This window comes from Lepidochelys olivacea, assembly GCF_965140295.1.
Source record: "Lepidochelys olivacea isolate rLepOli2 genome assembly, chromosome: 16".
NCBI classification, from domain to species: domain Eukaryota; kingdom Metazoa; phylum Chordata; order Testudines; family Cheloniidae; genus Lepidochelys; species Lepidochelys olivacea.
This window is the reverse complement of record NC_140426.1, coordinates 27,679,713-27,707,515: the sequence shown is the minus strand read 5'-3', so window position 1 is coordinate 27,707,515 and position 27,803 is coordinate 27,679,713. Positions and strand designations below refer to the sequence as shown.

The 27,803-nt window shown below is 40.3% G+C and overlaps 1 protein-coding gene across 1 annotated transcript; it reads right to left on the bottom strand.

Moving 5' to 3' along the window:
- Positions 1-397: 397 nt before the first annotated feature.
- On the bottom strand, positions 398-22,548 carry ZBTB34 (zinc finger and BTB domain containing 34). The gene is made up of 2 exons (XM_084650432.1): positions 22,462-22,548; positions 398-6,639 (listed from the first exon to the last, which is right to left on the bottom strand). The coding sequence occupies exon 2, from the start codon at positions 6,615-6,617 to the stop codon at positions 5,118-5,120; it is 1,500 nt and encodes a 499-aa protein (XP_084506558.1). The 5' UTR covers positions 6,618-6,639; positions 22,462-22,548; the 3' UTR covers positions 398-5,117.
- Between the last annotated feature and the right edge of the window lie 5,255 nt (positions 22,549-27,803).

Genomic DNA, 27,803 nt, shown 5'->3' with positions numbered 1-27,803 from the left:
CTGTATGCAAAGTATATTAACTGTAGACAGTAATACCTAATATTGAGAAGTTTCTTTTGGATGAGTTTTACATTTTTATGATTCTATGATAGGACAATCTATGACATTTCTAGGATTTATGATAAGTCATGCTCTCTGCAGCATGGTACCAAGTCAGTAGGCTGCTGAGGACTCACTAGCTGGCTCACTAAAGGTAGAGGAACTTCATGGAACAGATTTGCCTCTGGCATTTAATAAAGGAACACCTTTATTAAATTGTAACCTTTTATATAGAGGTTTTATAAAAATGTGACAGATGATGTAAGTCCATTAATGTTTAAAATAAATAATGAAATTATACACTGACAACACTGGTTTGCTCTAGAAGCATTTTAATTTACAAACAGCAATTCCCATTGACTTATTATTTATACCATAAAAAAGCAATGTACAAGCAAGAAACAAAAATTCTTCAGAACAAAATAAAGCAGCACATGTCACAAATCTAAAACAAAATGAATACAAGTGTAAAATATCATTTGAATAAATATTTTAAAATCCATGCTATAAAATAATCCTTAATGGCAAGTTATTAGTTGTTACAGCATCAGCTTAGCTAGCTTCATTTACTTCATATGGTGATGAAGTGTGGAGTTGTGAGGTTACCAGTTTATATTGCAAGATAATGACACTGAGTTAAGTCATTCAAACTGTTCAAATATTTATCATAAACAACTCTACAAATAATAAAAGTTATTTAAAAATACCATTTTCTGTTAAGGGAAATAAACACTATTAACACTGTGCAAGGAAGTAGCGAGTTCTACTTCTAATCAGACATCCAACCGAAGTCTTGCAATGCGAGTCTGGAGGTTGAATTCACAATATACGGACACTGGGGAGGCAGCAATTTGTTTTACCTGCTGTAGCAGTAAGCTGCCTACACGAGCCGCAAGCCTGCTCCGTTATCGGCGCTTCACACCCTTTGAATACAAACAGGAACAGAATGGTCTCAGGCTTACTCTGCTTAAAATGTGTATGTAAACTTGCATAATTAAGTCAATATTCATTGTAGGGATAGGTGAATAATACATTGGGCTTCTAACTATATTAAATATAATTATTCTGGCACTTGTTAAAAGATATGTAAGAAATGCACAATGGTTATACACTTTGAACATTTTGAATGACTTTACTGAACTTCTGGTTCAGTCACTGAGTATTTGAAATTTACAATTCATGAACTAAACAGATTCATATAAAGAATTTACACAGTTCCCAAATACTTTCAAATATAAAATTTAATAAATAACCCTGACCAGTCTAAAAGCACCATTCAAGGGTAAATTTCCCTTGGAAAATAGATTAGGTGTTGCATATTTGAGTCCCTTTCAATGGTTTCATGTGAAACCCTTTCAGAAAATGACAATAAAAACAATCACAGTAAACTAAAATAAAAGATTTGAATAAGATACTTTAAAAAATGGTAAAGCTCATTCAAGCTCAATCTTTTCCCAGCCCCTGGTTGTATTCCTGCTGTTCTTCCCATACTTCAACCCAAAGAAAAGTTATAACAGGCCTTACTGTTTTGGCTAGAAGTAAACTGAAGGCTTCAGCATAAAACATTTCCTCATGCTTGGGAAGATTATAATATTAAAAAACTAAAAAATTTAGGCCTACAGTATATTCTGATGAACAGTGAACAGACAGTATCCTTTATGCTATGTCGCAATAAAATGCAGAACCATTCATGAGGTTCTGTTGACTACAGCTAAACTGAGACACTAAGGTATTTACAAACCTATTTTCTAAATGTATTTACAACTTTAATAGAAATTATATGGAAGATAACTGATTAGGAAAACTAAAATAACTGTTTGAAACAAACCACAATCACTAGCAACAGTATAAAATTCTTTGTTTTCACAGTTTGTAATAATAGGTTAAACATCTAGAGGAAAGGACACTGTCACTGTTTTCACATTTGTCTATGTAATTCAAAAGGTAGATCAAGAAGAGACTCAATTATGAACCAGCCTTATATGGTTTCATGATGTATTTTACTGCCAAATATTTCTTCACATCACTTATTTTATTGACTTCTGCATTTATTGTAAATGAAACGTGTAAGTTCTATACGGTTTTAAGTTAGCGCAGAAATAGGTACTGTACAGTACTTTCAAAGTCTGCTTAAAATAACTACATAAGATACTTTGTCTTGGTGAACTTGTAAAATGAACTTCAAGTGGATAATGTTTTATGTTTCATGGTAATGTTAATCCTGGCAAACCATTATGTGACAAGGCACAATTTAATTGCTGCTGCCAGATCTGAAGTTCATTTTATACCAGATTCACACACTTTATAAGTTGAAATGTAATATTCAAAGATGCTCTATGCTGGCCTACATGTATACATCCTTTGAAGCACTGCTGAACCTTACAGTACTGTGTTATGGCTTGATAATCCTTAACACTGCTAGCAGTGGAAAGGGTAAATGTTATGCCAAAATGAATAGGAGCAAGTGGAACTTGCAAACTGTTGAATCATGATATTGTAGAAAAAGTGATGATTTCCTGCCCCTTAACAGTCCCATTGCAATGTTTTGAACCTGAACCTGTACAATCAAAGTGATGTATATTTTTGTCAGAGACAATTTTGGATAAGTCACTCTTTGGTAAAATCAAACCAGTTGAATAAATGTATAGATACAAAGAACTATATTTAAATAATGTTAAGACTGTGACACAATGACTAAGGTCAAGAAATACAAAGTTAACAGCCCTTTCCCTACTCCCCTCAACTCACACTACTATGGAAATAAGCCAACCCAAAGGCACCACAATACAAGTTTAAGATAAAGGATCAAGCTTAACTCTACATTTCTTGGCTTTTCTACGTGTCTCAAACTTAATTTTATCAAAACACAATTGTTTGTATTTACTTAAAAAAAACATTTATGTAAGAAAAAAAACATTTATCTGAAACACCAACACGTGTTTAAATGGTAAACATGTAGCAATCTAGCCTCTCCTTGATGCACACAACTGTTTTCCATTAATGGAAATAGGAGTTCTTCTGTTGCTTCAGGGAGGAACAAATCCCTTATTTAGGCAGTTTTAGGAGGAAAAGGCAGATTATGTACCCGATTTAACTAAAACTGCTCCTATGGAGCAGCTGGGGTTTATAGTGTACGTCTGTATTTAGTAACATTAATCCTTATTGCGTACTGACACAATATTAAGAGATAGTGTATTTTAAAAGTTACTGCACAAATATACCTCGGACTCATGGACTAAGGGCCTGAAAAATATTTAAAAATCCCACACAAAGTTATTTGAGTTATAGGAGCCCAAAAAGCATTACAAGCCAGCAAACTTACCTTTTTTGCTTTCCTGTAACCTAAAAATGAGCATTTTTTTAATTTTAAAAGTTTAATAACATAATCACAAAAACATTAGCAATCATTGCAAAATGAATCTGAATAAAAAATATACGCCCAAATCTACATAAAGCTTCATTCTTTTGTATTTTTAAAAACATGATTAACAGAATTGTACTTCCTTAATTCTGCCAATCAAATAGAATTTTATACAGTAATGTTTGCCAGCCATGTTTTTAAGGTCTCTTTGAAGCTATCATCTCATTGAACAGATTTTGCTTTTGTTTCACTGTTACCATTAGGTTTCACATTTACTATACTATACTGACCTAAGTTGATAAAGGTAAACATAGCACCACATAAGAACCAAAAAACAAAAAACAAACACATTTGGTAATACAAAACGATTTAGAGTATTCTTAAAGTTTTTGTTATTGGTGGTCTCTTTATGAAGAAAACATTAACTGTTGAAATAATGGGGAAGCCATAGTGACTCTGTAATACTCACATATATAATAACAGACATATTGCTCGCAATTCCCATATAGTATTTTTACAAAAAAAAAAAAAAAAAGTAAAAATTCCAAGGGCTGAGACGTCACTTGGAACTGTAAGTAGGAAGTTACTGTGCACCTGAAACAGCTCTCTGGGAACAAGATAAAATACTGCTTGGAAGTACTGTAGTTTAAACTACAACATCCCTTTCCAGCTAACATTAGCCAACCATTTAGAATGATCAAGTTAGATTTAGTTACCTGGTATGTTTCTACAGTACAAAATGAAGGTAGATTCTGAGGCCAGTAAAAACACATTTAAAACCACAATGCTACTCTTGGGTTTGCTAGTATAACAATACAAGTTCTATAAAAAAGATCAGCACCACAGGTTGTCCAGCTTGTACTCTAGACAACTAACAAAAACCCAAATGATTCAACCATAATTTAATAGATTTATGGCATTTGGTTTACATATCTGCTATAAAGCAAGGATACTTAAACAAGGTTATTCACTTTGCTCATTTTTGGACACAAAGTAATATTTTAATAAACTGAAAACCAAGTAACTTTCTTCTAAAAAAGAAAAAAATATCCCAGCAAAGTCCTAAGTCCTAGGTAGAGATGAGACTTAAGAGTTGAAAGCCTTGTACATTATATTAACTTTGACATACTCTTACATTCACCCCAACCAGAATAGGAAAAGTGAAAGTGTTTGTTATATAGATAAGTTTGTTATATATATATATAAAATTGCAAGCTACCAAAAAATAGCTATTTCAAAAACTAAAGAAGTTTCATTGGCACCTGGAGGGGACTGATGAGAAAACAGTCTTTCCCCATAGTGCTGCATAACCCCCATTATTGGGAATGGAAGTTAGGAAGCACAATGATGGAGAATATACCCTCTTACTGTATCCAGCAGGGCTGCTAGTCTTATTTGAATATCCTTCCCTGATGGAATTTGTGTCTTGCCAGATCAGCCAGTAAAGAACAATTTTAGCCTACTTCCCCCTCTGGACACCCAGAATACTCTATCCTTTATACTTTAAGCATCTTCAAGAGTGAAAAATACCTAGCTTCCTTCAAAACAATGGACAATCACATAGCTTCCTTCAGAAACCATTTTGACCAGATTTCCAAAAGGTCAGGAAAATTAAAAGAGACTGATATACCTGTACTGAAGGCTATTAAAGAAGCAAAAATTTTAAAAATGCATTGATTAATGTGCTCTGTTTGGGTTGCACTTAGAACTTAGTATTTTAATCAGGTGTGTTAGACACTGTGTGAATTTCCATACTAGAATCCATAGCTTCAGAGGCTGAAGTGTCATTATCTATTTTCTGTTCAAGAAATGCTTCTGTTCTTTCTGGAGATTCTATCCTGTTTCTTACTTCTGCTACCCCAGGGTGATTTTTTCTTAAATGCTGATTTAGCGTCCCTTGGAAAGGAAAACATTTCCCACAGATCTCACAGCGGAAGGGTTTATCATCCGTGTGGCCACGAATATGATACTCAAGTTGGTCCTTGCGTGTGTATTTCTTCCCACAAAACTTGCACACAAAAGGGGTAATTCCCATGTGTAATCGCATGTGTCGATCAAGGCTCCCTTTCTGGTTGAAAGACTTTCCACAGTAAATACAAATTAACCTCTCATTGTATGGATACCAGTGACCTCTTGCATTTCTTTCCCGTGGACTGCTTTCATATCCTGGGTTACTCACTATGGTTTCACCATCAGCCCCTTGCATTAAGCCCTGAATATCACTATGTAAGTGACCAGCGGATACCCGTTTTTGGCGTGCACGACCTCCTCTGAAACAGCTCAGCATGGACCTTGAAGGACTTGAATTGCTCAGGCTTCCAAAGGTTTCTGACATGCTAGTAGCCTGGGATGAGGCATGGGAAAATGAATAAACATGTTGTAATACAGATCCATAGGAGCCTACATTTACTGCAACCACTTGCTCTCCATCAACCATCTCAGTATGGTATCCATCATCGCCAAGTGAGGAGCTATCAGAACAACTTGGCCGGTCAGATTTTTCCATTTTAACCTTCACCTCTGCAATCTGGCTCTCCCTTACTATCAGGTCCCCTTGCTCATGATCACCTTCAATCTGAATTTCATATTCAGAGACACTTCCACTGCTTCCTCGATCTGAGTGCCCTTCTTCGTGCAGACGACTGCGTAAAGTCTTCCCTGTAGTAGTTTCCATCCTTAGATCACTACCCGCTGTTGGTTGTGGCACCTGAGAGCAATAAGGAGGAGATATTTCAACAGGATTGGCAAAGTAGCTGCTATCTTTTACTCCATTGTGGCTTTCTTGAGTCTCTTCACCACCAACAGTGACAGAGTCAACATCACCAACACTGATCTTTGAATGGATACTCTCCAATATCTGTGTGCACTTGTCAATGACGCATTGCATCTGTAGAAAGCTAGCTGCAGTTAGAAAACTAACAACATCCTTCAGTTGCAAGGACATCCTTCCAGTGTAACAAAATGAAAGTAACTGTTCAAAGACATTAGGGTTTTTAATAACGGATATTGATAAGCCACTCATGGTGCTTAATGCTGAATGATCACGGAAATATGGAGAACTGGCAGCTAGAACAGCTTTATGGGCTCTAAATGGCTGACCCTGAATATGCACAATTATATCACATAGCTTCCCTTGCAGACGAAGCTCATTTAATTGGCTCAGAACAGTGTTGCTGTACTCTGGCACATCAAACTGAATGAAACTGCTGCTGTCCATTTCTACTGATGTAGAACGTAATCTGTGAAAGAAAACAAAAATATATATAACTCAGGATTTATACACATTTTACATTTCAAAGATAAGTGCAAACACATGGTTAAAGTGTATGCTGTGTGTAATAAATTAATTAAAGTTAAAATAAAAGGTCTAAGGTACATCTTAAGGCCTGGAATATTTTTACAAGCGGTTTCCTGTCTCCTATTTACATCTTTGTCCACTGAATAATTGTCTCCACTATCTACAATTCAGTGGCTCTTATATAACAGGACATATCAATGGTTCCTCATGAGTGTCCACATCCAATCTAAAAGTAGCTTTATAAATACAGGGACACAATTCCACATTCCAATTGGGATGGAAAAGGCAACTTCTAATGGGGGCCCTGGAAGCTCTCAAAATTATGAAGGATAAATGTCAAAATCCATAATCAGTCAGTCCCAATCACAGCTTCAAGGGGAGATATCTCACTCTATTCATCCTAGGAAAAACAGATTCTGAAGCACAAGTTGGCAGCCCCCCAATCCACAGGCTGGGCTGGGGTGGAGACAGGGCAATTCGGCACAGGAGGAGCTGGTACCAGTCATGCTCTGTAAGCCAGGAGAGGGGGAGGGGAGAAAAAGGGGACGTTCACTTTGCTTATGGAGGAGATTGGGCTCCTCAGAACCACGGTATCCCATGACAGCAAGTCCCACCTATATACCATCAGACATCTACAATGGAGTCCCACCTACATCCATTGAACTGTGCATTTTCTGCTCCTCACATGACAGAAGAGCCGTGTCAAACCTCCTGCTTCATCGCTTCTATAGCGACCAACACTTCCAGCCCCCTTCGCCAATCACAGCTGCCATCCTCGAGCACTGGGGCAAAGGAGCATGTCAATGGATGAGGTTAGAACAGAGCTGCAGTGAGACAGGCAGGTCCCTGGGGCTATGCTAGGTAGGTTAGGGAGTGAAGACTCCAGGATGCCCACAGGGCTCTTGCCACAGAGAATTTCAGGGAGTGCAAACAGTCTCTGGGTCTGGAGCCTGAACTGTTCACACATGGTATGAAGCATGGTGTGTGGGGGATGGCACTGCCAACCCTGCCCTACCCAAATGGCATCCCTGTTATAATATCAGTATCTGGCAGGAATGGTAGAACAAGATTAAGGAACCTGATTAATATTAAGCTGCCAGCAGGAGTCATAACCTCTCAAGTGCGTGCTGCTTCCCACTATGCCCACCAATGATTCAGCCATCAAAGTAATTTTTCTGAAACACTTATTTCATAAAGTGCAACAGAGTCTTCTAGAGTTTGTTAAAGAAAACCAAAAGCCTACAAATTGTTTACTTCTTGTGATCAGATTTTTTGTCTAGACATTTCAGATTTTATTGGGATATTAACTGTTCTCTTCTAATCCCATTTATAGATCTTGAGTAGCAACAACAATGCAAAGGAGCAACTACCTAGAAAGTCAAAAAACTTCCCCCAAACATTCTCAACATGTGTCTGGAAGTGTTGTTCAAAGAGGCTCCATAGAAAAAAGTAAGTTTCAAAGTACAAAAACTAAACAAAGGCATTTCTGCAATTTTTTGCTAGAGATACAAATGGGGGGGGGGGAGGGCACATAAAAGGAGAAACATCTATTTAACTGGTGATTCCCTCCCTTCAACAGCTTCCACAGCATACACCACTTTCTGATTCCAATACCGTCATTGATCAGATGTCCGCAGCATTAAAATTGCTTTAGTTATTTCTTCTCTTTTCCTTCTGAAGTCCAAATACATTACACATCCACTGCACCTGGTTTCTCTAGCAGGAAAAACCGGAATCCCAAGGTCAGTACTGCTTATTGGCTTCACACAGAACACATCAAATCAAGATACTTTAATATACCACTGGATCTACCTTCTGTTTATATCTTAAGTTATGTGCTGTGATGAGATATATGAAAGATATGGAATCTAATTTAAATTTCACAACAGCTAATGAACTCTCCTAAAAAACCTTAACACCTACCAGGAGTAGACAGCAAAGTAAAACCTGCTAGAAGCAACACAGGATTTCTCTGCTATGTCTAGGTGCCATCCTCCACTTAACCCTGCTACACAATCATCTTCACATGTGCCAGCACTTCTCTAAATCAAGACAGCAGGGCAAGCAACATCTGAAATCAAATATAACAGCATTCAACGAAAATGCAGTTCATTGTTTTTCCTCTTTCTTTTAAAGTGATCCCAACCCCTGCTTAGTTGGAAGTTAAGATCACTTCAGAATTATAGTATGATGTTTTCCTACTCCATTTGTCTAGCAGTGACTCTGTAAGGCCTGCTACATAGATTTAGGAAACTAAAGTTTATTAATAATGTAAAGGCATATTTAACAATTCTGATATACCTACCATGGTTTTCCAGCACCATGTACCAGCAAGAAACCAATCACCATGTACCAGCAAAGAAACCAAGGGGGGGGGGGGAGAGCAGGAGGAACTAAGCTACTGGCACAAGGGTAACTTTTTACCTGTTTATTTGCAGTTTTTCTATGTTGGCCTATACTTCCAATCATTAAACAATCAGTCTGAAAAGGGTCACTGTGTTGATTCCAATGTTTTCTGAAAAATTTAAGGTTTTGATTTTAAGAAGTTTTTAGCCCTTTTGTTTCCTGAGATCACTTCCCATGCACAAACTGATACACTTACTACACTGCTACCTTCCTGAGTCTGTAGACAGACTGAAAAAATAGCTTAAACATTTTACTTTAATTCTGATCCTTAACATAAATGCCTGTGAGGGAGAGGAACAAAAGAGATCACTCTAGGGAGTATGGCAGATCTCTGGGGAAGTGAATCACTTTTACTATAAAATCTTGCACAATCAGAATGAGTGGGTTGGACTAACAGCAGCAAAGGACAGGAAACATGTTTTGCATAATAATTTGTCTCCTGGTGAGTCAGATCCAATATTTTATTTGAGACAGTCTGATTTGCTGAGACAATTATTGCATATAACCATAGTGATTTCATAATAGGTGCTGATATTTAAATGATATATATTAAGGCTGTCTATCAATCACAGTTAATTCACAGGATTAATTCAAAAAAATTAATCGTGATAAAAAATTAATAGCAGTTTTAATTGCATTGTTAAACAATAGAATACCAATTGAAATTTATTAAATATTTTTGATGTTTTTCTACATTTTCAAATATATTGATTTCAATTACAACACAGAATACAAAGTCCACAGTGCTCACTTTATATTATTTTATTACAAATATTTGCACTGTAAAAATGATAAACAAAAGAAATAGTATTTTTCAATTCACCTCATTCAAATACCGTAGTGCAATCTCTTTATCGTGAAAGTGCAATTTACAAATGTAGAATTTTTTTGTTACATAACACTCAAAAAAAAAAGTAAAACTTTAGCGCCTACAAGTCCACTCAGTCCTACTTCTTATTCAGCCAATCACAAAGAGAAACAAGTTTGTTTACATTTATGGGAGATAATGCTGCCTGCTTCTTATTTACAATGTCACCTGAAAGTGAGAACAGATGTTCGCATGGCACTTTTGTAGCCGGTATTGCAAGGTACAGGGAGTCCTCGGACTTACAACACAATTCTGAGGAACGAATTGTGTTGTAAGTCGAAACCGCTTTTCCCATAGGAATCAATGGTATAAAAGGGGGATTGGCTCCTCAACCAAGGCTTGATACACTATTTTCACCACAATAAACCAGATTTTTGTACTAAATGAATTATAGATGACTAATTTCAGAGAAGCAGCCATGTTAGTCTGTATGTAGCAACATTAATGTATTTATTCGGTAAACAGCATTCAAATAAACATATAAAATCACATATGCTTTGACCTTCCAGAACTTTTTGAACAGGGAGACAGGCTGGGCAGACAGCCAGGGAGGCAGACAGGCAGCAAGGCAGGCAGCTCTCAGAATGTCGGCAACATACTAACTCAGAATTGGGCTTGCTTTTTAAAGAGTTGCTTGTAAATAACTTTGTGGTAGCATTATAATGAATGGAGCTGGAAGGCAGTCCCTTGCAGTCGCCTGTCTGATCGGCTTCCATGGCCATGGTAGCTTGTTGCCGGGTAGCCTTGCCACTTGTTTTTCACTGGCTCCCAGTCCCGGTCTCAGCCAATCAGAAAGCTTGAACAGTGAAATCAGTGATTGGTTGAAGCTCAGCACATTATGTGTGCTGTTCTCCCTGCCGGATTTCATCATAAGGTTGAAACAAGCATCGCAGGGGAGAAACGGGCGGTGAATTGAAAAGTGTCATAAGTGGTGTCCGAGGACTCCCTATATTTACATGCCGATATGCTAAACATTCATATGCCCCTTCATGCTTTGTCCACCATTCTAGAGGACATGCTTCCCTGCTGATGACGCTCATTAAAAAAATAATGTGTTAATTAAATTTGTGACTGAACTCCTTGGGGGAGAATTGTATGTCTCTTCTTCTGTGTTTTACCCACATTCTGCCATATATTTCATGTTATAGCAGTCTCGGATGATGACCCAGCATATTGTTTGTTTTAAGAACACTTTCACTGCAGATTTGATAAAACGCAAAGAAGGTACCAATGTGAGATTTCTAAAGATAGCTACTGCACTCAACCTGAGGTTTAAGAATCTGAAGTACCTTCCAAAATCTGAGAGATGAGGTGTGGCGGATGCTTTCAGAAGTCTCAAAAGAGCAACACTCTGATGCAAAAACTACAGAACCCAAACCACCAAAAAAGAAAATCAACCTTCTGCTGGTGACATCTGACTCAGATGATGAAAATGAACATGTGTTGGTCTGCACTGCTTTGGATCATTATCGAGCAGAACCCATCATCAGCATGGACGCATGTCCTGTGGAATGGTGGTTGAAGCATACAGGGACATATGAATCTTTAGCGAATCTGGCACTTAAATATCTTGCAACGCCAGCTACAACAGTGCTATGAGAATGCCTGTTCTCACTTTCAGGTGACATTGTACACAAGAAGCGGGCAGAGTTATCTCCTGCAAATGAAAACAAACTTGTTTGTCTGAATGATTGGCTTAACAAGAAGTAGTACTGAGTGGACTTGTAGGCTCTAAAGTTTTACATTGTTTTATTTTTGAATGCAGTTATCTTTTGTACATAATTCTACATTTGCAAGTTCAACTTTCATGATAAAGAGATTGCACTACAGTACTTGTATTAAGTGAATTGAAAAATACTATTTCTTTTATCTTTTCAGTGCAGATATTTGTAATAAAAATATAAAGTGAGAATTGTACACTCTATTCTGTGTTGTAATTGAAATCAATATACTTGAAAATGTGGAAAACATCAAAAAATATGTATATAAATAGTATTCTATCATTAACAGCATGATTAAGTGCACGATTAATCTTTTTAATCGCTTAACAACCCTAATATATATAACTTCCTCGTATTAAATTTCCTGCTTAATTTTTAAAATACGTTCAATTAACAAAAGACTTAAAAATTGTAACAAGAGAGTACAATCACCACATCTGGAACAGGGTGTACCTACCCTGTATTAGTTCCAGATGGGTTAACCACACTCTGTGGGCTGAAGAAGCCATGCCCTCTCGCCCTTGCTTGGCATGCTCAGACTGGAACCAGAGTGTAAAAGGGAATAGCTCAGGTTAGTCTGGGCTGACCACAGAGGAGACTGGATTGTCTTGCAGGCTCCTACCAGGAAGCTGCCAGGTGAACACCGAGCTGACTGCTGAGGCCGACGGAGGAGAGACTGCTGAGGCTGTGAGATTGCAGTTACTGGAAGTCAGGGTAGGAAGTGACCCAGGGATCAGGACTATAGCAATGAGAGACCAAGACTAATCACAAAACTACTGGTTCCTTGGGGCTTGGGTTGGGACCTGGTGGAGAAGGGTAGCCTGGATCCCCCTACCCCAACTGCACCCACCACCGGCTGCAGTCACCCCCCTGAAGTGGCGGGCTTTACTGTCAAAGGACAGCTTTATTGACCCTGGCCACTGGGCCACGCTGCCCTGGCAGAAGGACATCTCTACTGACTCTGGCCTTGAACTAGATGAGCCAATAAACAGACTCTAGCCACTGGACCCCGCTGCCCTGGAAGCCAGCACCACTGTACTGACACAAGATAGTAAGCCACTTGAGCTGTTGAATCCCCATTTTGTTTCCCCCATAATCTACCCTGTGACAACATCCAATTACAGTAAGTACTAAATCACTAAAAAAAATGGTCTATGCCAAAAAAGTTGCACAGATAATGCTTCTACTTTGCATAATAAAATTGACAAAATGGGTCTGAAAAAATGACTTTTCATTACAAAGCAGTAGCAAAGTTTCAGAGCATCTGTAAAGATTAAATTTTATAATTTCCTTTCCACAACCCTAAAACTTTCTGATTTCCATTGTCTTCTAATGGAAAACACTAACTAATGAAATCCTACTTTGCAGCAAGCTTGGTCTTTACTGGAAAGTAAAGAGCTGTACTAATGACATGGAATTCCTGGAAAGAAGAATCCCAATCAGTGAATGGAGATATTCCAATAGGGACAAATAATGCTAAAATCTTTGAGAATTTCTATAATATTGAATTTTAGATGGTGAAATATTTACTATATATACACAACCTTACTACATTTCAGAAAAACATGTATGCCATCAAAATGTACGCGGGAAGTCTGAAATATCCATTTAAAATAATTTAGAAAACTATTTTAGGTATAGTCTTGTGTATTAATTATATATAATACAGTGCAAGGAGTATGTCAGGTCTTCACTAGAAAAGGTTTGCTATTATTGCTATGATGGCAAACTCTCCTAGGGGAGAGACTCAACTTATACCAGTGCCCCGAACAAAATAAGTTATACCGGCAAAACCACTCTTTTGCCAGAAGATTGCCATCTACACTAGGGCTTTTGACACTATGCACCACTATCTGACATTGCTATACTGGCAAAAGAAAGACTTAACTGTAGTCCTGGCCATATTGCCACTGCCATGTAGTTCAAGGAACTAAAACAAAATATTCATAGATTTTTGAGGCCACAAGGGACCATTGTGATCATCTAGTCTGACCTGCATAATACAGACTGAACCACTTCACCAGTAATTTATACATCAAGACCATAATTCCTTGTTGAGCTGCAGCATGTCTTTTAAAGATATTCAGCCTTGATTTAAAGGCCTCAAGTGATGGAGAATCCACCATACACCAAGGTAAGTTGTTCCAATGCTTAATTACCCTCACTGAAAAGAAGTGCACTCTATTTCTAGGCTTAATTTGTCTATCTGGAGCTTCTAACCTTGGGTTTTGTTAAAGTGCTATCTACTATCAAATATTTTCCTCCACGTAGATACTTGCAGGCTGATCAAGTCACCAATTAACCTCCTGAATAAGATTAATAGATGAAGCTTCTTAAGTCTCTCACTATAAGGTATGTTTTCCAGACCTTGAATAATTCTTCTATAGCTTTTCTGAACCCTTTCAAATTTTAACATTATTTTTGAAGCACAGACACCAGAACTGAACAGAGTGTTCCAGTAATGTCTCACTTATGCTGTAAACAGAGGTGACAACACTTCCTTACTCCTACTTGCTATTCCCCTTCTTATACGTCCAAGGATCACATTTGCCCTCTTAGCTAATGCATCACATTGCCTTACCTTATGGTTCTATATTGCTATCCACCAACATAGTATCTTGAGTGCATCAGGAGCTTATGTTCAATTGGTTATCTATCATGACCCTACTTCTTAGGACAAGGTTAAAATTACTTCAGATAAGAGTAGTTTCTTAAACTAACATACAAACAGCAAGGTCTACCCCCCCCCCATCTCATTTTTCAATTTAAAATAGTGAAATCAATAGAAGGTGATGTAATATACTTGGTATTGAATTTCCATGCCTATAATGGTAACAGCAGGAAAGCATTGAGTAACTACTATATGGAGCCACACACGTGCCAAGCTCATATTTAATTTCTGCTTTTAAGTCTGCACCTGTTTAGTTTCATTCATTTGCTGATACATACCTGTCTGTTAAAACTGTTTGTGAATCATATGAGCTGTACTCACGTATTTAAATGTATGGAAGCCAAAGTCCTGTCCCATCATCATTAATATAACCATAGACAAAAACATTGAAACATGTGGTTACTACTGTAACAAAAGTGCAAAAATAAGTTTTCTAAGTATTTCTCTCTCAGTCCCAATCAAAATTTAGACTGAACTATCATCAGCTGTAACCTCATACTTTGTTTTGAAGAAAAAAAAAATGCTATCATAACAGAGATTGGCTACAGCATTCTGATTCTGACCAAAGTACAGGAGAAAAGCTGAAAGAAAATAGTATGCTGTAATGGATATTCATGAAGACCTCATCTTAACTTTAAAAGATTTGAGTGCTTACTCCACTAATTTGTTAGAATCTGAGAGAACTTTTTTATGCAATCTGACATCTTATACAGCACTACTATCACTTATGAGGACTTTTAAGTGTTTTTCACTTACAAAGATGACACTTTGGGCACTACGATCAGTGCTGAAAGTTTTAGAGCCAGATCCTCAACTACAGCTGGACTGGAAAATTAGCTTAAAGCTCACCTTTGCATTCCTCCAATCTTGCAGCTGCTGTGGGCAGTCACCAGGTTAGAGCTGCCTAGAGGCTGTTTTAATTTATGCCAGCTACTAAAAGGGCAAAGCAGTTGAAATTGCCACCAGATATTGGTGCAGTATAGGGCCCCCTACTAGGTCCCCTTTTCTTCAGTCACATCTCTTTTATGTCTGTCCTGGAGAGCAGGATTGTGTAGGAGCCTCTATGCCAGCTCTATTCCACTGAAGGATTTCCCACCTTGCACTGGGGTGAGCCTCCCAGCCCCTTATACACTGGCTTTATGGAGAGAATCTGCTAACAGTGTGACACAGAGTGTGTTTGCTGTGTCAATGAATCTGGCCCTCAATCTTGCAAGAACATGAGAAAGCCATATTGGTCAGATCAATGGTCCATCTAGCCCAGTATCCTGTCTTTCGACAGTGGTTCTTCTGCAGTTAGTAAACAAATAGCTTTTTATTAAGTACTGATCTTCCTGGAGAAGACAGCTTCTTACAGGCCAAAAATAACTTCGATTGTTTGTATTTAACCACAAGCACTTGTACTTCACTTTATATTAAGTATACTAAAAATATAGAGTATTGCCCACTGTTCAGCCATTCCTAGGTTTAAGCTGCTATTTCCCTGGAAAACTTTTGTCTTTCGTCTTTCAAAAAGCACTGATAACTGTAGTTTATTTCTATTTAATTCAAATGAAGTAAGTAGAATATATTGATTATATATATTTCAAAACCTATTTCACTAAATAAAAGGGACTTTTCCAGAAGATTCATACAATTAATATATGTTCAGAATAAGGTCTTGGCTACTTTAGACCCATGCACATAAAACAAATTCTATAAGGGATATCTGTATCTATATATAAACGCACACCCACACACACCCCCATACATATTTCCCTATGCAGTTCATATACTGCAGCTTCACCCCACACCTATATTATTCCTTCGTTATAAACCATAGAATAAAAAGATGAATGATTGGAACACTTTTTCAGAACACCTTTTTAAGCTTACCGGAACAGATAAACTGCTACAAAATATTAATCTTAGTGTATTGATTATATTTGTCTAGAGGTCTAGCATAATATGAGAAGTTTTACTGTACATTGCATACACGAGGACTAACATTTAAGAATTGCTGTGCATGAAGGCAAAGGAGTGCTGGGGTAATCAAAAACCTGCTGAAATCATAATGTCTGAATGGCCAAGTTGAGAAACAGGTAACCGGGCAGCAGATCACCTGTCTACTCAAAAGTTCTCTACTACGCTTCATATTTACCAATGTGTGTCAAACATGCCTGGTATGGGATATTATTGGTACAGACACACCTCATAACTGTCCCTCATTTCAAGGGAAAAATCAATCATTTTTGTCTCAGAGTTACTTTCATTCTGCACAAACCTGGTGCCCCATCACTTATTTTTTTAAATTATTTATGTCAGAAATAAAGAATCATTAAACCAAAGTTAAATAAATCGTTAATTTACCCTAAAGGAATAAATCCCACAACAATTTCTGCATGAATTTATTTGTATCCTTCATTTTGAATCTCTCTTATTTGGGCCTTGGCAAGTTGCAAAGTACGGGTACAAAAACCAGAGTACACAAATGTAGAATTCTGATCTCAGTACAAGTAACAATTTATTGTGAGTCACTAAGAAAGTCAACGGGATCTGGAGTTAGCCCCTTGGTCCAGAAAGATACCACAGCACTACTGAAAAATGTTACAATTTAGTTCAGTAACATTCTGCACTTTTTACTGTTGCACTAAAGCTTCATTTTGTTTACACTTTCTCTATAGCATAGAATGTAGTTTTTCTATGTATCTTTTGTATTTAAAGGTAACATCAAAGCACTTTATATTGTACTGTATTAGATACTGGCAAACCAAGAGCTGTCATGCACATAAAAATTCCTCATGCTCCTTGGATGCAGGAATGCCACATACTGTCGGTGGAACACTGGTTATGACTCCGGGATATTCTCTGAAATTTTTAGAGAGAGATACAGTACCTTTAATTGCTATCTCATCAGCCACACAAGTAGGCAGAAACAGACTTGGATTAATGTCATTCAAAAGGACTTGCATATTTATACCTGCCTCTGAAAATTTCCACTACATGCATCCAACGAAGTGGGTATTCACCCACGAAAGCTTATGCTCCAATACGTCTGTTAGTCTATAAGGTGCCACAAGACTCTTTGCCGCTTATTCAAAAGGACATCATCTGTAATAATATGACAATACTGCACTTCCAACATTAAGGAGATCAAGTCTCTTAAAACTGGAGGAATATAGAAGTTTGTGATGTATTTCTTAACAAATTTGATTAAGCATCGTTTCTTGACATAACTGGGGGGAAAAATCCCATGTCCCAAAACCAAATACAGAAGTCAAAAGATGCCAAATATTTTCTTTCAATTGTTAAGAAAGGTGTGCGTATGGGTCACATAATACAGACCCCTTAAGCTTCCCACAACACAAGGCACCAAGACAATGAACTAAAATTCCACTTGGCAGGGGTCAAAAGTTGTACTTTCATGGTTTTTGATGTACATGTAACTGAGAGGGCTACCTGAAATAAAATTTGTGCGTGTGTTGTGGTTTTGAAAGTTCTCTCCTGGGATCAGTAAATTAACATACTTTTGTTTAGGACAGATGGAACCATAGCGTCTCTTGTAATTGTAAGGCTATTAAAAATAACTGGGCAACAATTCAAATCATGCCTCTCCCCTATTTTCCAAAAAAACTCCAAATCCCAGCAGAATACCAGGTGTAGGAAATGCTGCAGTAACCAGTCCCTCTATTTTTGTGCGCAGGCAGGGTATTGAAGATTATAAATTTCAGAGAGAAAAATTCTTGTTAATTTCAATCTTTTGCCCAATAGGAACTAAAAAGGGAAATAGTAGAGAGAGCCAATGTGAAGGTGTCCTCATCACACACATTCAGAACAGATCCAACACTTTGGTGGTAAGCCCTCTATCAGAGGAGCAATAATATGTAATTTTTATGGCTAGCCAAAAAACAAGAATTCCATTTTGCAAAACAGATTTAGCTTTTACATTGTTTCCATTCCACATTAAGATGAAACCAAGACCTTTCAAAATTTTTCCTGATAAAACATAAGACTCACCCCAATAGCCAACAGCTCAGTGAGACGCTGGACACACAGATGCATGTCCCTGGTTAGTGTTCTCTTCGCTGTAACAATCGCTGCACTATAAGGTGGGTAGAAAGCTGGCTAAATTGTCGGGCTCAACGGGTAGTGATCAATGGCTCCATGTCTAGTTGGCAGCCAGTATCAAGTGGAGTGCCCCAAGGGTCGGTCCTGGGGCCAGTTTTATTCAATATCTTCATAAATGATCTGGAGGATGGTGTGGATTGCACTCTCAGCAAATTTGCGGATGATACTAAACTGGGAGGAGTGGTAGATACGCTGGAGGGGAGGGATAGGATACAGAAGGACCTAGACCAATTGGAAGATTGGGCCAAAAGGAATCTGATGAGGTTCAATAAGGATAAGTGCAGGGTCCTGCACTTAGGACGGAAGAACCCAATGCACAGCTACAGACTAGGGACCGAATGGCTAGGCAGCAGTTCTGCAGAAAAGGACCTAGGGGTGACAGTGGACGAGAAGCTGGATATGAGTCAGCAGTGTGCCCTTGTTGCCAAGAAGGCCAATGGCATTTTGGGATGTATAAGTAGGGGCATAGCGAGCAGATCGAGGGACGTGATCGTTCCCCTCTATTCGACATTGGTGAGGCCTCATCTGGAGTACTGTGTCCAGTTTTGGGCCCCACACTTCAAGAAGGATGTGGATAAATTGGAGAGAGTCCAGCGAAGGGCAACAAAAATGATTAGGGGACTGGAACACATGAGTTATGAGGAGAGGCTGAGGGAGCTGGGATTGTTTAGCCTGCAGAAGAGAAGAATGAGGGGGGATTTGATAGCTGCTTTCAACTACCTGAAAGGGGGTTCCAAAGAGGATGGCTCTAGACTGTTCTCAATGGTAGCAGATGACAGAACGAGGAGTAATGGTCTCAAGTTGCAGTGGGGGAGGTTTAGATTGGATATTAGGAAAAACTTTTTCATTAAGAGGGTGGTGAAACACTGGAATGCGTTACCTAGGGAGGTGGTAGAATCTCCTTCCTTAGAGGTTTTTAAGGTCAGGCTTGACAAAGCCCTGGCTGGGATGATTTAACTGGGAATTGGTCCTGCTTTGAGCAGGCGGTTGGATTAGATGACCTTCTGGGGTCCCTTCCAACCCTGATATTCTATGATTCTATGAACCTTTTAGTACAGGGATTTGATCCTAGGTCTCTCAAATCCCAGACAAGTGGCCTCCCAACAGAGCTATAGCCATTTTGGGGCTCTCTCACATTGGAGCTGTTCTAATTTGCATAAATTAACTATTCATTAGGTCCAACAGAGTGACTATAATCCAGTGATTAGGTCCAAATTCCTGTTCCAAATCATCAGGCACAGCAGGGACATGAACCTGGTTCTCCCACATCCTAGGTGAGTGCCCTAATCACTGGGTTATTGGCTATTTTAGGGCAGTTCCCTCTTACACCAGAAATTCAATGCTGGATTTAAGAAACCTTCCCAATGAAAGTTTTACCAAAACCAATAATTTCCATGAAAAGTTTCAGTTTGATAAATCAGCATTTTCCAGCTAAATTTTTGAAAAATTGAGTTCTGTTGAAAAAAATCCCCACCAGCAATAGTAATTTAAGCGGTTGGTTAAAAACGTTAATAGTGTAATTTTAAAGACGAGTGCTTTTAGTTATTAAACTAGTAAATTATTAGATTACAAACACACTATACTTTGCAATGCACTGAGAATAGTGTGGCATCTAGACATAGCAATTGGGACACTAGAAATATAGAAAAATTTAAGACTTCTTCTTTGAGCAATATTACAACAGAGAAAGTACTTCTGAAACAAAAAACATGAGGACTGCTTTCCCCCTTATTACCGCTATGTGCACTGCTGGCTCATATAAAAATGATTATAGTGAAAATAAACAGGTAAAGATTCAAAGACCAGGAGACAACAAAGTTTTCATGATCAATTCAAGTTTCAGGTCGTCCGATTTTAGCTCAAAAAGTCAGTTTACATGTAAACATAGATATATGTACACATCTAATTCCAACAACAGCAATAACCATATCAGTGAAAGGCTGGAAGTAAAGAAGCTCTGTACACAAAGGTTAGGTGCCAGACAAGTACAACGTATGCTTCAGAACCATAAATGTGCTTTGAAATCAGCAAGGTATTTAACAAGTAACCATCTGCGTAGTCTTCATTTTGTGCACATATCTGAACACTTATGCAGACACCAACATTTCCATTTTCACCATTTATAGTCAAGTATTCAATGGTTCCTAAATCACAATTATAGCAAACTTTTGTCCAAATTTGAAAAACCAGATGTTTCAACAAGCCACTTGCAACATGGGAGACAATTCTGTTAGCACAATCTGTTTTGGAAAATACATATCCTTTACTTTGTCAAAGCTAAACTGTGAAATAAATTATTTTTAATATTTTACGCTATTATTATAGATGAAGAATATGTAATTAATATCAGTGACATGTTCGGCTGGTTTTCTAATTTCTCACGTACAGCTAATAACTTTTTACATTTTAGATAATCAGACATCAGTCATTATTTTCTTGATGTAATAGCGTTTTAGAGCAATGAAAATTAATGAAGTTAGCCATCTATTTAGGTATGATAACAAAATCATCGCTACAGTACATTAAAAGAACATGACATCCATCTGTACTTTCCATGTCAGTACTCTCCATCTCTCCCTTGTTACACCACTTTCTTCTAATTGGATGTTTTTTATTATTATTCAACAGTCTCCATAAGACCTGTATACTGGCCACTCTACAGCTGTCATTAAGGGGAAAAAGGGATGGCAAAGTGCAGACGCTTCCTGATCTCAGGCAGCTACCCAACCACTGACACTTTCAGCCACAACCATGTCCGCTACAATGTCTCTCTACTTTGCAATGCGTTGTACTGTAGCTATTTTTAACTAAGCAGTCGTGGCCTCCTTTCCTCACCTTTAAAATCTAGTCGTTTTTATTTTATTACAGATTGCTCTCCAAGTTTCGAGGGGAGAGGGAGAAAGGGAGCTTTAAAAATAAATTCAAACCCAGCAAGCTTATTTTTCTCTAAAAGCGGCAAAGAGTCCTGTGGCACCTTGTAGACTAACAGATGTATTGGAGCATAAGCTTTCGTGGGTGACTACCCACCTCGTTGGATGCCTGTATGCTCCAATACATCTGTTAGTCTATAAGGTGCCACAGGACTCTTTGCCGCTTTTACAGACCCAGACTACCCCTCTTATTTTTCTCTGTGTTCCTGCAATAAACTAATGTATGCATAATGGAAGGTTTTTAAAACTGCTTTAGACATCTTTTTCCCAAAGGGAAAAACAAACGTCTATCTAGACTGAAAATTAACGACAGGCTTAAACTCTTGGGAAGCAATGTTTATCGTCCGTCCGTCCGTCTACCCTTAAGCACAAGCGGTTCTATACCAGCCAGCATAAAATAGTCTTGTTGTAGTCGGAGGGCTCCATCTGAAAATACTAGCTTTACAGAAAGCTTCAATATCTATAAGCCACGGCCTCCAATTCACAGGCCGAAATTAAAGTGAACGGATCAGCGACGCTGGAGCTGGCGCGCTCCGAGCAGGCTCAGGCCCGGAGCGCGCGCCCGGCGCACGAGCAGCCCCCGGGCCGGCAGCTCGGCCCAGCGCCCGCACCGTTCGCCGGGCGGCCCGAGCCCGCGGTTCCCATGCCGATTTCCGGAGGCTCGGGCCCCCTCCCGCGGCGAGCGGCAGCCCGGCAAGGGGGCGGGGAACGGGGCAAAGCAGCCAGCGAGCCGAGCCGAGCCCAGCCCGGGGCAGGACCGCGCAGCCAGAGCCCGCGATGCTGCCCATCCGCCGCGCCCGAAGCAGCCCTGCGGCGGGCGGGCCCCAGGCGAGGGGCAGCGGCCAGAAGGAGGCGGCGGCGGCGGGGGCAATGCCCCGTGAGGGGCCGCGGGGAGAGCAGTCCGCGCCCGCCCCAGGGGAGCGCCCTGCCCGGGGGGCTGCACCGGGACCCCGCGCGCCTGGGGAGGCCTGGGCTCCCGCCGCGGGGCTGCGGCTCCGGGGGAGAGGGAACGCGGCCGGCCGCAGGCCCTCGGGCCCCGCGCCCGCCGCCGGCGGCTCCTCACCTGGGGGTCTCGGGGTCTCTCACATGGCGGGTGCCCGGCCCGGCCCGCTCCCTCTCAGCGCCGCTTCCCGCCCGCTCCCACAGCTAGTTGCACCCGGAAGTGGTTCCCGAGCAGCAGCAGCAGCACTTCCGGGTCACCCGCAGACCGAGGCGGGCGAGGGCCGGCGGCTCCCCCGGCCGAAGGGCGGGCCGAGTCCCGCCCCCGCGGCCGCCCCCTTCACGCGCCGGCCGCGGGCCCCGCCCTGCCCCGGCCCGGCCGCGGGGCCGCCGCCCGGGGCGCCTGGGTCCCGCCCGCCCGGACCCGCGGGGCGGCCCGCTAACGTCGCCGGCGCTGCAGGGCGAGGGCGCCGGGCTCTGGGCTCCGGGCTCCGCTCCGCTCCCTCGGACGCTCCCCCGCGGATGCTTCACGCGGCCCCTGGGCCGGCGCGCCCTGCCCCGCCCGCGGCTGCCGCCCGCGGCGCGAGTCCCTTCAGGAGGGGGCGTTTGCAGCCAGCCGCGCCCCACTGACGCCCGTCGGAAAGTGGCTCCTGCCCCGGGCTCGGGCTCGGGCTCGCTGGGGCGGGAGCGGGCTGCCCCTGGCGGGCTGCTCCGAGCAGGGTCGACCGTGGGGGTGGTCAACGCCGGATAATTTTCAGTTGGAGGTCACGTTTTAAGGCCTTTATCAGGAGAGCTAATGTGCATGTGTGTTAATGACGTGTACGTTAGGAGAGCCTAGTCCCCTTAAAAATGAAATGAACACAGTGCTATTCCCGGCTTCGTTTAATTCTGGTTGGGTCCCACTTTTTGGGCTCTCTCTCAACCAGCTTAAGGGCCAGCGATCTCAATTTAAACCTCAGCTCACGGTTAGTCTGAGCATCATGAAAGGAAGAAAAGGCTTTTACCCATCCTAGTCATTTGAGAAAGTTGTACAGTGAAGTACAACAAATCAATGGGGGCTGCCTTTTTTTTTCTTTTTTTTATTGCTCATGATTCATGCAATAGCAGGGTAGATAGAAAATTATACACAGCAGAAGTACATGTCCTCTACTAACATGTTTGTTTTCTACCTGCCCAGGCTCAAAGGTGTAACAGAGACAAATATGAGACATTTTGGATTATTATTGTTGGAAATAACAGAGTAGGGGCTATCCAGTTTCTTGCATCCAATGCAGCATGTATGATTACCTGCCCTATGGGAAGATGGCCTATGTGTGCATTCAGTGCAAGGAGCTCCTGGCCCTCAGAGACCGTGTACAGGCTTTGGAGACCAGGGTGGCTGACCTGGAGGAGCTAAGGGAGACAGAGAGGTACATAGATGAGACTTTCCGGGACACAGTAGAACAGTCCCACCCCCTGGTCTGACAGCCTCTGTGCTGTTGAGGAGGATGAAAGGCCCAGAGAAGGAGAACATCCAACTGGAGCAGAGGGAAACAATCCCATAGGTGGGACCCTCCTTCCAGATGATGTTGTGGTGTCCTCTTGCACTGAGGATACCTCTCCGGGGGAGGGAACTCCAGTTATCAGGAAGAGTCAGGTAATAGTTATGGGGGGTTTGATCATCAGAAACATAGATAGCTGGGATTGCGATGACCAGGAGAACCGCATGGTGAGTTGCCTGCCGAGTGCAAAGGTTGCAGATCTCTAGGGACATCTAGATAGACTTACCTGTAGTGCAGGGGAGGAGCCAGTGGTTGTGGTACAGGTAGGTACCAATGACACAGGGAAGGATAGGAGAGAGGTCCTGGAAGCCAAATTTAGGTTGCTAGGTAAGAGATCCATGGTAGCATTCTCTGAAATACTTCCAGTTCTAAACATAGGGCCAGTTAGGTAGAACTGCAGGGTCTCAATGGGTGGATGAGACGACAGTGTAAGGAAGAGGGGTTTAGATTTATTAGGAACTGGGGAAACTTTGGGGACGGGGGAATCAAAACAGGAAGGATGGGCTCCACCTAAACCAAAATGGAACCGGATTGTTGGCACTTAAAAAGGTCATAGAGTAGTTTTTAAACTAAGGCCTGGGGGAAAAGCCAACAGGTGTAGAGGGGCACGTGGTTCAGACAGAGACATCCCTTAGGAGAGGATCTATTAATGGAGATTCTCTATGTCCTAGTAAGGAGGAGAGGATGGAAGATGATAAAATACAGGTAGGATCTGATGAGAAACTGTCAATTGAGAAGTTTCATTCAATTAAATCATGTAATGGCAAACAGCTAAAAAGTGACAAGTTTTTAAAGTGCTTATATACCAATGCTAGAAGTCTAAATAATAAGATGGGTGAACTAGAATGCCTCGTATTAAATCAGGATATTGATATAATAGGCATCACAGAAACTTGGTGGAATGACGATAATCAATGGGACATGGTAATATCAGGGTACAAAATATATTGGAAGGACAGAACAGGTCGTCCTGGTGGAGGAGTGGCACTATATGTGAAATAAAGGGTAGAATCAAATAAAGTAAAAATCTTAAATGAACCAAAGAATCTCGATGGATAGTAATTCCATGCTCGAATAATAAGAATATAGTGGTAGGGATATATTACCGACCACCTGAACAGGATGGTGATAGTGACTGTGAAATGCTCAGGGAGATTAGAAAGGCTATTAAAATAAAAAAAATCAATAATAATTGGGGATTTCAACTATCCCCATATTGACTGGGTACATGTCACTTGAGGATGGGATGCAGAGATAACGTTTCTTGACACCTTAAATGACTCTTTCTTGGAGCAGCTAGTCCTGGAACTCACAAGAGGAGAGGCAATTCTTGGTTTAGTCCTAAGTGGAGCACAGGATCTGGTCCAAGAGGTGCATATAGCTGGACCACTTGGTAATAGTGACCATAATATAATTAAATTTAACATCCCTGTGGCGGGGAAAACACCACAACAGCCCAACACTGTAGCATTTAATTTCAGAAAGGGGAACTACACCAAAATGAGGAGGTTAGTTAAACAGAAATTAAAAGGTATAGACCGAAAGTGAAATCCCTGCAAGCTGCATGGAAACTTTTTAAAGACACCATCATAGAGGCTCAACCTAAATGTATACCGCAAATTAAAAAACACAGTAAGAGAACCAAAAAAAGGCCACCATGGCTAAACAACAGGGTAAAAGAAGCAGTGAGAGGCAAAAACGCATTCTTTAAAAAGTGAAAGTTAAATCCTTGATGAGGAAAATAGAAAGGAGCATAAACTCTGGCAAATGAAGTGTAAAAATATAATTAGGAAGGCCAAAATAGAATTTGAAGAACAGCTAGCCAAAGACTCAAAAAATAATAGCCATTTATTTTTAATTACCTCAGAATCAGGAAGCCTGCTAAACAACCAGTGGGGCCACTGGACGATCAAGATGCTAAAGGAGCACTCAAGGACGATAAGGCCATTACAGAGAAACTAAATGAATTGTTTGCATTGGTCTTCAAGGCTGAGGATGTGAGGGAGATTCCCAAACCTGAGCCATTCATTTTAGATGACAAATCTGAGGAACTGTCCCAGATTGAGGTGTCAGGTGTCATTAGAGGAGGTTTTGGAACAAATTGATAAACTAAACAGTAATAAGTCACCAGGACCAAGAGTTTTGAAGGAACTCAAATGTGAAACTGCAGACTTGCTAACTGTAATCTGTAACCGATCATTTAAATCAGCTTCTGTAACAAATGACTGGAGGATAGCTAATATGATGCCAGTCTTTAAAAAGGGCTCCAAAGGTGACCCCAGAAATTACAGGCTGATAAACCTGACTTCTGTACCAGGCAAACTATTTGAAACTCTAGTAAAGAACAAAATTGTCAGACACATAGATGAACATAATTTGTTGGGAAAGAGTCAACATGGTTTTTTTAAAGGGAAATCATGCCTCACCAATCTACTAGAATTCTTTGAGGAGATAAACAACTATGTAGACAAGAGGGATCCAGTGGATAGAGTGTACTTAGATTTTCAGAAAGCCTTTGACAAGGTGCCTCATCAAAGGCTATTAAGCAAAGTAAGCTGTCATGGGATAAGAGGGAAGGTCCTCTCATGGATTGGTAACTGGTTAAAAGATAGGAAACAAGGTGTAGGAATAAATGGTCAGTTTTCAGAATGGAGAGAGGTAAATAGTGTTGTCCCCCAGGGGTCTGTACTGGGACCAGTCCGATTCAACATATTCATAAATGATCTGGAAAAAGGGGTAAACAGGTGAAAAAATTTGCAGTTGATACAAAATTACTCAAGATAGTTAAGTCCCAGGCAGACTGCAAAGAGCTACAAAAGGAGCTCAAAAAACTGGGTGACTGGGCAACAAAATGGCAGATGAAATTCAGTGTTGATAAATGCAAAGTCACGCACACTGGAAAACTTAATCCCAACTGTACATATAAAAAGATGGGGTCTAAATTAGCTGTTACCACTCCAGAAAGAGATCTTGGAGTCATTGTGGATAGTTCTCTGAAAACATCCACTCAATGTGCAGCAACAGTCAAAAAAAGCAAACAGAATGTTAGGAATCATTAAGAATGGGATAGATAATAAGACAGAAAATATCATACTGCCTCTATATAAATCCATGGTACACCTACATCTTGAATATTGTGTGCAGGTGTGGTCGCCCCATCTCAAAAAAGATATACTGGAATTGAAAAAGATTTAGAAAAGGGCAACAAAAATGATTAGGGATATGGAATGGCTTCTGTATAAGAATAGGTTAATAAAATTGAGACTTTTCAGCTTGGAAAAGAGCCAACTAAGGGGGGACATAATTTAGGGGTATAAAATCATGACTGGTGTGGAGAAAATAAATAAGGAAGTGTTATTTACTCCTTTTCATAACACAAAAACTAGGGGTCACTACATTAAATTAATAGGCAGCAGGTTTAAAACAAACAAAAGGAAGTATTTCTTTCCACAATGCACAGTCAACCTGTGGAATTCTTTGCCAGAGGATGTTGTAAAGGCCAGGACTATAACAGGGTTCAAAAAAGAACTAGATAAGTTCATGGAGGATAGATCCATCAATGGCTATTAGCTAGGATGGACAGAGATGGTGTCCCTACCCTCTGTTTTCCAGAAGCTGGGAATGAGAGACAAAGAATGGATCACTTGATGATTACCTGTTCTGTTCATTCGTTATGGGGCACCTGGCATTAGTCACTGTCGGAAGACAAGATACTGGCCTAGGTGGACCTTTGGTCTAACCCAGTATGGGCATTCTTATGTTCTTACATACTAGAACAGAACTCTTTAGTTTATTTTTCATAAATAATTGTTTTTATACTTCTACTTCACTCAATTTCTGAGGCAAATAATTACCAGTAATACATGTGGGCCTATGGTGAGGTGAATGGATGTGGGTTTTGAGCTGAAAATGAAAGACACTTAAG